At 34.5% G+C, this 14,024-nt stretch overlaps 1 protein-coding gene across 2 annotated transcripts in view; it reads right to left on the bottom strand.

Moving 5' to 3' along the window:
* Positions 1-14,024, bottom strand: part of HECW2 (HECT, C2 and WW domain containing E3 ubiquitin protein ligase 2) — a 445,768-nt gene that overhangs the window by 60,954 nt on the left and 370,790 nt on the right. For both annotated transcript variants that reach the window (XM_061440781.1, XM_061440789.1), the window contains one exon: positions 5,063-5,146. In XM_061440781.1, the coding sequence (XP_061296765.1) occupies positions 5,063-5,146 (84 nt within the window). The remainder of the gene's footprint in view (positions 1-5,062; positions 5,147-14,024) is intronic.

The raw sequence follows: 14,024 nt of genomic DNA on the forward strand, positions 1-14,024 counted from the left end.
CAATGTCTGAGGACATTTTTGGTTCTGATAACTGAGAAGGGAGTACTTTTGGCATCTAATGAGGGGGGTCAGAATGCTGATAAACATCTTACAATGCACAGAAGAGTGCCCTGCAACAAAGGCATATCCAGCCTGAAATGTCAGTAATTTGAAGGCTGAAACTCTGGGCTATATTAATAACAATACAATAACATCTTGATAGTTCTTTTCTGGTCCTCATTCATCTGCACATGTCTGCTAAACCACTATAGTAAAAGCATTTTTAGATACCATATTGTTAAGCCATCTATCCACTTTTAAACTATAAAGTCAAAAGATTTAGAACCAGAAGCAACAAGTAACTGTATTTGTAATACCAAATTAAGCCCCAAAACAATCAATTCTCTTTCTCAATAAATCAATAACCATTAGAATAATGTGAATTTAAAGTTGATTGCTAAGGAAAAATGCCACATAAAACAGTTGATACCACAAAGGTTTAGAAACTCACAGCAAAATTAAGAGTAGCAATTAGCACCCTCTCCTTGGACATCTATATCTGTGTCCCTTTGCTCCATGACACCTATCATTTCCTTTAAATACAACCAATATGTGGAAAACTTTCATACCAAGAGAGAAAATTTTCTACTTGAAAAATTTAACACAGAGACAGAGAGCAATATAAAAACACTCAATACATATCATCCAGGATTAATACATATTTACACTATTATCTTTTGCTTCAAACATATATACATACTTATAGAGGTGAATATACCTATATATAGCTGTATCTATACATCTGTATATGTGCATATTGTATAGGAAGTCCCTTTTGAGATCCTCTATCATGATTTTAACATATCCTTCCAGAATTTTAAATTTTCAACATATGTATACAGGAAAAATATACAGTTTTGCCTTATGTGTTGCTAGAAATTATATAAATGATTTATAAGTATATTACATTCTTAAACTATTTTACTCAACAATATATTTCTGATATCCATCTGTGTTGCTATATAAGGGGTCTACTTTATTACTTTTACCTGCCATGTAACATACAGTCCATTCTATGAATGTTTGTGCACGTGTGCTCAGTCCCTTCTGTCATATTCGACTCTTTGCAACGCTATGGACAGTAGCCCACCAAGCTTATCTGTCCATGGGGTTCTTCAGGAAAGAATACTGGAGTGGGTTGCTGTGTCCTCCTCCAGGGGATCTTCCTGACTCTGGGATCAAACGCCCATCTCCTGTGGCTCCTGCATAGCAGGAGGATTCTTTACTGCTGCGCCACCAGGGAAGCCCTATCTATGAATATATCCGTGTATTTATCCATAACTTCCTTGACAAATGCTGACTTTTCCCCCAACTGTGTGTTTTTATCAATAATGGTGCAATGATTATACTGTATGTATCACCTTGTATACACATAATAGAGTTTCTTAGTATACATATGACGTGAAGTGAAGCTGCTCAGCCGTGTCTGACTCTTTGCGACCCCATGGATTGTAGCCTACAGGCTCCTCTATCCCTGGAATTTTCCAGGCAAGAGTACTGGAGTGGGTTGCCATTTCCTTCTCCACGTACACTTATGGTATATATCTAAAAGCAGAGCGTGCTCAGTCATTCGTGTAGGTTTTCTATCCGTACAAGATACTGTCAAATTGTTCTTTGAAGAGGTTGTAGAACTGCAATACCACCAAATACAGACAATATGGAGTTCCCATTTCTCACTTGGTGTTATCAGACTTTTTTATTTTTTCAATTGAATAACATGAAATAGTGTCTCGTTATTTGAAATTGCATTTTATGATTACTATCATCTTTCCATGAGTTTATTGGCTATTCATGCTTTGATTCTTTTGAAATGCCTTTTTATATCCTTTATTCATTTTTCTTTGGGGTTATTTTCTTTCAAATTGATTTAAAAGCATGCTTTCTGTATTCATGATATCTTTGTTTTATATCATGTGAACATAGTCTTCTAGTTTATTGCCTTTCTTTATGTCTTTATGTGTGATGGCTTTCATTACATAAATTAACAATTCCAATGTAGCCAAATTTATCAATCATTTCCTATATAAGCTCTGCACATTTTTTATAATTTAACAGAATAGAAATAGAATGCGTGCTAAGGTGCTTCAGTCATGTTTGACTCTTTTATGACCCCATGGACTGTAGCCCACCAGGCTCCTCTGTCCATGAGATTCTCCAGGCAAGAACTGGAGTGAGTTGCCATTTCCTCCTCCAGGGGATCTTCCGGATGCAGGGATCAAACCCATGTTGCTTATGTCGTCTGCACTGGCAGGCAGGTTCTTTACCACTAATGCCAAAATAGAATAACCAATAACAAATATAGAAAAGTTATTTTACAAGTCTTAAGTTTATAATAGCTATATTGGAAAACAACTTTACATGGGTTTATTTTGAAATGAATAATTTCCTGGAGCTGTATCATCTCTATATTGCAGCTTGCTGATATTCAAGTCCATTTGTATCAGGAATGACTTTCTTTTTTAAGAAACAGACAATGTATATAGGTTAAAAAATAAATCCGATACAAGGATATAAAGTACAGCACAGAAAATCTGGCCAATATTTTTATAATAATTTAAAATGGAATACAATAAATGAAAACATTGAATCGTTACATTGTACACCTAAAACTAATATAGTTTTGTAAAAATCAACTATGGGCTTCCCTAGTGGCTCAGTCGGAGAAGGCAATGGCACCCCACTCCAGTAGGCTTGCTTGGAAAATCCCATGGACGGAGGAGCCTGATAGGCTGCAGTCCATGGGGTCGCTAAGAGTCGGACAAGACTGAGCGACTTCACTTTCACTTTTCACTTTCGTGCATTGGAGAAGGAAATGGCAACCCACTCCAGTGTTCTTGCCTGGAGAATCCCAGGGACGGGGGAGCCTGGTGGGCTGCTGTCTATGAGGTCGCACAGAGTTGGACAGGACTGAAGTGACTTAGCATTAGCAGTGGCTCAGTGGTAAAGAATATGCCTGCAATGCAGGAGTTGCAGGAGACATGGTTTCGATCCCTGGGTTGGAAAGATGCCCTGGAGAAGGGCATGGCAACCCACTCCAGTATTCTTGTCTGGAGAATCCCATGGACATAGGAACCTGGAGGGCTATAGTCCATAGGGTCACAAACAGTAGGACACAACTGAAGCAACTCAGCATGCACACACATAAATCAATTATACATTAATAAAAATATTTTTATTAAAAAATAATTCATGTTCTACAAAGTTCACCCAAGAAAATATTTTTAAATGGAAAGAAAAAACAAACAGACAAAGTATAAAAACAGACATAGAGATTCCATCTATGTAACAAACAAATCCACTGCCTGAGTTTATAGTAACTGATAGAAATGATTCAAACTCCAAAGCAAAATAAAAAATAAAGAAATGAGAGTATCCCAAAATGTTTCAATAATCATTAAATATTATTTATTAAGCATGCACATGTAATATATTGTTACAGTGTAAAACCATTTATTTGCTAATCCAAATGAAGTAAAAGTCTAGAATTAAATATCATTTATCACGTGTATGTATAATTATAAAGCTGTTAATATATAAGTAAATTTCTCATGTTTCTCCAAAGGCTTCAGAAAACATATCTATTTTCCTAAAGGTGAAAAATGTAGTCTTTCTCTATATACAAATCACTTTTCAAATATTTTAAAATTCAACCACATAACACATAGAAACTCATGCAAATTATAGTGCTTACCAACATACAAATATTATAAACTATATTGTAACTCAAAATATTTAGGGCTATATCATTAAAGGTTACTTAACCAAAAGAAGGTATACAATAATTGTGATTTCTGTTTCGTAATCATTTTTGTTTTTACTAATTCCAACAGTAGAATTCTTTAAATAAAAAACCACGGACTTCTATAATGAATCAAAAGAGTCCTATCCCAGCCAGAATTTTGTAATAAAACTCGCTATTTTATCAACAACCCGACTATGGTAGAAACATCGTATTCCACATTATTGACCAAGAATCTTCATGAATATCTAGCATGCCACATCCTGCTTTCAGAACTGCCTAAACACCACAGTTGAGGGTTAGCATCTAGCCTGAGAAGTGACCCTTATCCATCAAATAGGTCATGTTCAGGATAAAATGAAGGAAAATATCCATGAAAAATGGTTATATCCCTTTGAGTTATGTTCCAACTGTAGAGTAAAAGAAAATGACTTTTTGACTTTAGTTTTACAAATATGGCAGCAATCAAGCATGCAGTATAAATGGTTAGAGTTAAGATTCTCATGAATAATATGAATGAGACTAGTAATACTTTGGAATAAATAAAACATTGCTTGATAATGGCCCAGTATGACTTCCCTTTAATTCTATGGAGATTATAATAGTGGGTGTCCCAACCACTAGGTAAAGCAAAATATTTTACTCTGGTCTCCTACATTTGAAAAATAATCAAAACTGAAAAAGTTTCTTAAAAACTTGCCAGGTTTCCATTCTAAACTCCCCTAAAGTTCAAAACCAAACCCCATCTAACCATTAAAAAAGAAAATATAATTGGTCAGTTTTATGAAAGTCTATCAAGTTGGCAGTGAGTACCAGTGACCAAATTTCAACTTTCTTCTCTGATTTCCCAAACTTAAATTCCCAAAGCCATAAAGTAAATAAATAACTTCAAATCAGCAAAAGGGGACAAAAGACATTCTGAGAAAAAAATTTTGGATGAAAATACAAATAAACCTCTCTTTTACTCTCACGCGGTAAGCGAGGTATAACCTTCTGCCTTATTCTGTGGCGGGACATTCTACTCATTGGTCTCTTTCCCCTTCCTAATACTGCATCCTCTGCCAGCAGGGTAAAACAAAAATCAAGCTGATTCTAGTGATAAGAAATGAAATCTGAAATGACTTATCACTAAATCAGTATCCTGTATCTCCATCATGAGTATTCCACAAGTCTTTTAGAATAAAAGAAGCACTTACTGGCTGCCAATTCTAGCACATTATTTTCTAAAGTGCTTCAGAATGCCTGATGATAGGAGATTTCCCACTTTGAAAAGGCGTTACATACCTCAGCAGCATGACAAGGTCTGCATCACTTGAAAGACGCACCAATCCTGGAGTCCCTTCAGTTCGGATAAATTGGATCTTCTCCCTATTCAAGCAAATAAAGAATTCAAATATGTGTAGTAAACGTTGGCAACATAATTCAGTACTTAAGGCACCATTTTTAAAAAAAAGAATGGTCACCACATTTTTTTTGGTACCTATTGTGTGGTAGCTACTGTGCCCTAGGAATACGCATCCAAGTAAAACGTGGTCCTTGTCTTCAAGGAGGACCCTCATGAGCATCAGCATCACCCATTTCTAACAATGATAAAAAAAAAATTTATTGTTCTCATCTTTTGCTACTCAAATACTACTACAGGTAGCAGTACCAACCAACCAATAAAATTCAGTCTCTGCTTTGAGTTAAAGCCTTATTGCGGGCTTGACTATAAGTAACAGTCTGGACCATTTGATTCCTTGTTATTCCAAATAGGATATCCATTTGTTTTCCTGAGGATATACCTCTACATTATGCATGATGAGCACATTTCTACTTGGAAGTAGGTACTATCTATATATTCGGTATAAAAGCATGTGGCTCTTTCAAATAACTGAAACCTAAAACATCTTCAGTTACTACAGTTGGTGAAACAGACAATATGTACACTAGTGCAAATGTGTATATACTTATATATACACACACAAAACACAATTTTGGACCATTATTTATTATAGATATATGTGATAACACCAGCATTCATTTGTTTAAAGAGTCACTGTTTTGTTAATCTCAATTCTTTATATGAATATAAATTCAATATAAATTTTTTTGGTTGTTTCCGCTCATTTACATTATGCCGTTTCCAAGTACACCATATCAATTTTGATAAGAAGACAAAAAAATAAGAACATAAACTGGGTACTGAAAGCATTGCTTTTGATAGGAACATACAGTCAACACAAATACACAATTTTACTCTAAGTGCTAAATGATGATATATTCTGATTTCTGTATACTATGAAATAAAGTATCAATATCTGATATAAATATTTGTTTAGATTTAGTTATTTTCTATAGAGTATCTTGTTTTCCTATTTGACAGTTTAATAAAGTTCTAATTAGATTTTATAATCCCAAATTTCAAATTCTAATTTACCTGTAGGCTTGAAAGTAATGAGGTGAAGACCAGGTTCAACTGTTGAGATGAAAAATTCACTAATGTGTGCTCTTAACCACATAGCTTACTGGAAATGATAAACTGAGCTTAGTCCTAGGCTGCTTCTGCTTAGATCCATTTTACAGAATGTGCTAGTACATGAAGCACCTAATCTTTGATATTTTCAACTTTTCTGCCTTTTATTGCCAGTATAAATATTATGTTTTACATAATTGTATATAATATTACAGCCATATTATATATACTATATAGCAGCTAGCTACTGGAAATACAGATATAGATATACATATAGGTAAATGGTAGGCATATATATAAAGGAACTAAGAAAAGAAAAGTCAGCCTCTCCTCTCTGCTTATGGTTATTTCAGTCTGAAGTCTCAAACCAAGCAGAACATTTTCCCTCACGTGTTATAATCATATGTCTGAAGCACATGATGGAAACCAAGGCCCATTATCAGGTAAATTCTATTTTGATAAGAGATATAAAAGTTGGTTTAAAGAAAGCTAAATCAGAAAAAAATTATCTTGGAAAAAAAATGAACTTGACCAAAGAAGTACTCTTATAAGTGTGACTAACAATATGTTGTGATCTTGAAGAAACAAAAGCTACCTCTAGTCTATCACCACAATGGACTAGGCAAACAACAAAACCAGAACAAACAGGCTGAACTCTCTCTTCTACTCATTTAACTGGAACCACACGGAACGGGGTGAGTGATGAAAAAGATAGCATGCTCTTGACTGTTGCTTGTATGGAGCCTATGATATCCTGTGGATAAGGAAGAGATCATAGCTTCCTGAGTCAGAAAGATGACAGGGTGAGGGAAAGAAAGGGAAAGACAATGGAGGAAATATGCCAATTGGGAAACTTCTCATCACTTTCCAGATATCAACTATGAGGCAGTGAAGACAACTGGCCTGATTCTTTAGGCCAAAAAATACAGAGGTGTGGCCTTCCTTGGTGGCTCAGAGAGTAAAAAATCCACCTGCAATGTGGGACACCTGGGTTTGATCCCTGGGTTGGGAAGGTCCCTTGGAGGAAGAAATAGCAACCCACTCCAGTATACTTGCCTGTAGAATCCCCATGGACAGAGGAGCCTGGCGGGCTACAGTTCATGGGGTTGCAACGAGTTGGACACGACTAAGTGACTAAGAACATATCAGAGGCAGGCTGAGACTAGTTCTCTACAGGGCCAGCTAATTTATCACAATGACAAGAGATGGGTCATATGCTTCCAGGAACAAGGCAGTGGAATGTGTTATTTGATACACATCATATCACTGTTGTTGTTGTTCAGTCGCCAAGTCATGTCTGACTCTGCGACCCCATGGACTGCAGCAGCAGGCTTCCCTGTCCTTCACCATCTTCCAGAGTTCGCCCAAATTCATGTCAATATTCATTCATTCAGCAAACAATTTCTGAGTACCTACTATGTGCTAGGCATGGTATCATATACCAGGAATCAAATAGGATGTAAGATACTGCCCCTTTCTCAAAGAGTTCATGGTGCAGTGGAAGAGAGAGAGTCCATGGGAAATGCCAGCATGACATGAATATATTTAAGTTATTCCATTCATTTAACTGAACCCTGTTTAGGCCTTCTCTTCTATTAACTCCTTCATAGAGTTCTTTCAGGTAAAAACAAAGAAGGCATTGGTTTATTGACTTCCAAGAAAGAAGATCAAGGCTGAGGAAGAGAAAAAAGTGTGTAGTTATCCTCAGAAATATCACCAGTCTTTCCTGATGGGGGGGAAAATGGGAACTATTCCTTGGTTATCAGGTATTTGCCCAATATTCTTTGGTCCAGCATTTCTTTAACTGGCATCATTGCCTAGTAGAAATCTACAGATGTGATCTTGAATACTAGGAGAATTTTAAAATGCTGTGTTTCCACTTTGATGATTAAAACTGCTAATATGAGGTAAGCATATTTTGGACAAGCTGGATGACATTTATGACTAGACATCACAAAGTGACTTCAACTCCCAGGTTTGCATTTACAAGACACTTGTTGCCAAGTGATCAGAGGTGAACTTTTAGTGTTGATGAGCAGGGCTTGATGTTAAATATGATAGCTGCACCTGTCTGCTACTAATACGCAATTCTTTCACCATTTAAAAAGACAAAACTTTTCTTTGGTAGTATTAAATTGCAAATTAAATGATCATGACGAAATAAGGCAAGGTAATATATATGTAAATTGCCACAGGCTAAAGAGAAAACAAAATAAATGGACTTAAAAAATGCTAAATAAAGCATATGTTATGATTTTTTCTAAGAACAAAAGTTTTTAAATAGTTTATAAGTAGAAAAATGGCAATAGAATCATCACAGGATATGTTTAATGATATATTTTTCTTCAATATTGTACTTGGGGGTATACTATTAAGTGAATTGACTCATCACATAGATAAAAGTAAGCTATTTGTTACGCAAGAAAAATTATGACCAAGATAATGCCACAGATGCATATGATAGACCATTAGACACAAAAATTAAAAGAATCAAGTCAAACACAAGTGAAACAAAAAGCACAAATATATCTTTCCACTGACACTGGTCTCAACATTGGTGATTTGGCTTCTGCAAACAAAATCTTCTCGCAATATCATTAATTCAAATGTTATTTTTTTGTTTTTACTTAATTTAATATTTCTTTTGGCTTTATAGCTTATAAGCTGTAAGGATATGGAGCTCATGCATGTTTTATATTTGTACACATTTTGTTTCACTACATACACATGGTTAAAAATCACTGTTGTAGATCTGAAATGTTTGTTTTCCTTTTAGGATGGAAAATAACAGAGTGGATCCTAAAAAATTTCCATGAGTCCACCCAGTGTCTGAAATAACCATAACAAGTTTGAGAAATATTGCTGAAGATTCACATGACTCTGATTAGAAGGACTTTTGAAAGTTACATTAATATATTTACTCAAGTTTATTTTATAAATTTACAGAGTTAGAAGAAATCTATGGTAATCCTCTAATTTCTTTCTTTATTGCCTTCACTTTAATGAAGAAATTCTATTCAATTTTAGTGGTTTATAATGAGAATTAAGATTATATTGGCTTCCCTGTTGGCTCGGTGGTAAAGAATCTGCCTGTAATACAGGAGACATAGGTTCAATCCCTGGGTTGGGAAGATCACCTGGAGGAGGAGATGGCAACCACTCCAGTATCGTTGCCTGGAAAAATCCCATGGACAGAGGAGCCTGGTGGGCTATAGTCTATGGGGTTGCAAAGAGTCAGACATGACTGAGTGACTGAGCATGCAAGATTATATTCAAAGAATATTTTATCATCGGACCATTTCTTCATGGGCATGTTGCTCACTGTACCCTTTACAACACACTCCAGCACTTCCTCCAGCATTGCACTTTCTCACACAGCCCTCAGTTATAACTTCAGTTCATTTTGAGTCGTGAGATTCTGGAGGGCAAAAGTCCTTCCTCCTTTATCTCTGTGCCTTCCAGTACACAGCACTATGCTGTGCACATAAGAAGGGCTTAGCAAAATCAAACCAGGCAAATGAGCCGTTAATACCAAAATACATTTGGCTCCAAACAAATTTCCCTGAGTCCATTCAGTATTTGGAATAAATTTATCTTTATACCATTTTTTTGTTGTGGTGGAGAAAACAGAACCAGAGAGCTAACATTATTTACTAAAACAGAACCCACTGCAGGAAGTACAAAACAGGTAATGACAACTTCTTCATAAGAAAACACAACTGTTATATAACTAAGAGATTCATACAGATACCAGACTGTATACACAGTGACATCTCGGGAAAAAGTCACTGGCTATTACTGTCTCTCAAATGCCTGTTGAATTCAGACCTTGGTAACCACTTCCTCCCAACGCGTAGAATCACCCCAGAAGATCAACTCAAGCAGAAGATCATTTGAGGACAAGGGAACATAGTCTCAAGACCGGAATTCCCACAGAAAATAGCCTCACTGAAACCAACCAACATTTTGGTGCAGTTAAAGTAGGGCACGTGATCAAAAACAATCAGAAGCACCAATGCCTCTAAACCACAACACTCTCTGGATTTCAGACTCTGCACACATGTTTCCTGTATGATGTTGTTGCTATTGTTCAGTCGCCCAGTTGTGTCTGATTCTTTGGGACCCCATGGACTGTAGCATGCCAGGCCTCTCTGTCCCTCACTATTTGTTTGCCCAAGTTCATGTCCATTGCATCGGTGATGCCATCCAGCCATCTCATCCTCTGACACCTTTTTCTTCTGTAAACAGAAGGTTTCTGTATACAGTTTAGTAAACCTTCAAAAATATATATGTTGTGAAAAATCGCCTCAGGGCAATTTTAGAGAAATCCCCATGACTTTTCTGATGGAGTAATGTCAAGAAAGGAAAATCAGTACTAATGATTCATATTTCTGATTACAGTCACAGGGCATGGTCTGGCTTGAGGTAAGAACCAAGCAGTAGAAAGGTCAACTTTTCTTTCTACTTCCCATTACATAGGTAAGGTTTGAAAATACAGATCTATTATTATCTCACAATGCTTATGGACACACAGAGGTGAAATCAATTAGTCATAAATTTAGAAGCAATATTTGTTCTAAGTGGATATAAATCAGCTCTGTGCTAAGAATTCAGAGAGTTACTTAACTCTCTCTGCTTGTTTTCTCATCTTGAAATAAGCATAGTTACAGTATTTGCCTCATAGGTTGATGGAAAGGATTCAATGAACAAATGTAAATAAAAGCCTTAGCACAGTATATAGCAGCATGCAAAAATCTCAAAATATTGAGTATATTATCAGATAGGTCTCATAATTATTTATTCCTTTTTCAACAGACAGAATGATCTATTGAAAATAGAGCCAAATTAGATGTCTGGTCATATATTCCTTTTTCTGCTTCTATTGTTGGCAAGTTGTTTTAATCTTGGTATTTATCTTGGTTAATTCCACAAATACCTATTGAGTACTTCTATGATATGCACTAGATAAGACTCTGGCCTCTCTGTAATACTGAAATTAATGCTGTGAGGACCAAAGAGATAATCATATGAAGGGTTTAAAATCCTCATAATTTAACAGATAATGGGAAACATTATTCTCAGTAAAGCAAACTAAAGCAAAACTATTTTAAGACTCACAAAAGGAATTTAGTTATTACATGCAAAAAACATGTGGCTATAAGACACCTTAATCAGACATTCTTAACAGCTTGTACCCTAAATCCATCATTATTCTGAAGAATATCTAGGTTATGCTAAAATGTATAGCTAGAGGTTTATATTTTTGTATGAATTATAATAATTTATTATGTATTTGATACAAGTGTTTTAACTGAAAAGATATTCAGGAATTGAAACTGTGTTATATAGGCATATATTTTATTTTAAAATATATGTATGAAATAAAAAACAAATGGGTTACAATATAACCCATTAACATTAGAATGGACAAGTCTGTTAAACAGTATGTAAAGGGGTAGACAAGGATACAGCAGTATTTTTTAAACAGTGATATAAAATGTCAAGGTAAATGAAAAAAATAACTTGAGACACCAATTTCCAGAAAATCATACTAGCAGTTTTCTAGATTTGGCAGTCATTATTTAAAAAACTATAAAAAAAGTCCACTCATAACAGAAACAAAAATATAAAATACTTTTGGAAAACCTAGACACAAAACTTTCAGTGCCTATATAAATAAATAAATAAGAAAACTGTATTGTAAGAAATGCAAAGGTTGAATGCATGAAAAATTATACCTGTAGAAGAAAAAATGGAAAACTAAATATCTTAATCATATGCAAAGTAACTTAAACTTTTTAAAAATGTCCATCAAAATCCCAATGTAATTTTAAAAGTAAATAACATTATTCAAAATTTCATCTTAATATTCAAAATAATGCTACATGCTAGAGAATTCTAGCCAAGTTTTTAAAATAAATAATTTTATGCTACTATTTCCTGGGATCTAAAGTAATTATTGGAATATACAAAGATATATACATTGATTTATTAAAAAGAGGGATTCTGTATCTTTATATATGTGATTTTGTACACTGGAAATGTAGTTACTTACCCCTTTGAGGTAACTAATTTTAGGGGCTATCATTAAGTCCCAAATATACTGCTATGAAATTGATTAATTTATCAAATATTTCTTAAATACCCACTTTTTACAATATAAGACGTGAGGTACTATGAGAAGTAAGAAGTTATAAAATGAGTAAAATATAAGTTGATTTCATGTAGCTTATACTTGATTTGGAATATAAGTGTAATAAAACATATGGTAGAAAAATATAAGATGTTTTTAAACATTTTAAGCACTGGTGGTAATATTATGCCATTTTTATTGTAAATATAAAATTCAGACACATATGATACCTGAGTTTTGGTATGATGGCACTCTGATGGGTCTGCAAGAATGTTTACTATAAAATGTACCTTCAAGGTACAGACAGTAATAACTTATTCAGTGGGATGTATTAATAGTATCCATTTGTATGTAGGACAATGTGCTTGAAATAAGGGCATTTTAATTTTAACCAAATTAATTTTTCTGAAGACAGTTTCCATAACTACTCAAATTCATTGAGAAAGACAAAAAATACATTATTAACATAGAGGCTATGTATATTTTATTTGCTCTGTAAGACTCACTAATAATTTTGCAATTAAATGTAGATGTAAAAATCAGATTTCATTAAAATCCATTTTTAATATCAGAAATAGTAACACATTGTTCTCTATGATTAAAGAAATGTTTTATTATTCTCGGGTTTAGGGAAAGCATTGAGGCTAGAATCCTTCCTGATACTGTACTTTAGTCCACACAGAGACCACATCTGATGAGCTACTGAAGAAGGATGCCATTCTGCTTAACTCTTTTTTGATATGTGCAACAGAATATAGCAAAAATCAACAATAGAACAGACATACCTAAAACATGGTTATTCTTCATGCAAGAAAATGGTTTGAAAATCCTAACTGAATCCTTTGTTAGCCAGAAAATATAATGCTTTGGAGAAATATCCAGTAGATGAATACATTTAAGAACTTTATTTATGGAAAAATTTAACAAATACCTGGGTATAATATTTTAAGCAAATCTAATCTAACCTTGGCTATGAGAATTTTTCTTTTGGGCCTTTTCTAACCTTAAGTGATTGACTGTCTAGTTATTTTAAAATTAATAGTTATGAAATTCCACATAGGGAAAATGTGAAAACTAGACAATTATGTACATTTTGATGTACATGTCAAAAATCTATACACTACTACAAATTGGCATATCCATTTGCTAAAACATAAGTAGCAATTATTTCTTCTGCAGAAGCTGTGGAATAGAGACCTAGGACTAAGGATCTGTGTTCCTTACTATCCTAGGTAACAATATTTCAAGCCTCTCATTAGATCTACAAGAAGATTATTGCCTGAGAAGATGGGTATAATTCACCTTTGGATGACTTCTAAAATGTTATGTCAATGACTCTGCCATGATGGTTGGCCCTCAGTAATTTGCACTGAATCTTGAACCAAAAGACTCACTCCTCTGTGCAAACCTGGAGCAGTCAAGGCTGGTTTCATTGCTTACATGTAAAAAATTTTAGAACAAAGTTTCCTAAAGAACATAGTGTAAGCGCAACACTAGAAAGCTGTCCAACATAGAAATTAGTGATGGAATGCAAAAGACCATTTCTGTATTTTAACTATGCCCACAGAATTATACGATGGCATTTATACATATGATCCATCTTAAGAAGAGTGGTTTAGAAAACCAGTAAATTTAGGGGAAACTACTTTAAACTGAGT

The sequence above is a fragment of the Bos javanicus genome, chromosome 2, assembly GCF_032452875.1.
Source record: "Bos javanicus breed banteng chromosome 2, ARS-OSU_banteng_1.0, whole genome shotgun sequence".
In the NCBI taxonomy this organism is placed as follows: domain Eukaryota; kingdom Metazoa; phylum Chordata; class Mammalia; order Artiodactyla; family Bovidae; genus Bos; species Bos javanicus.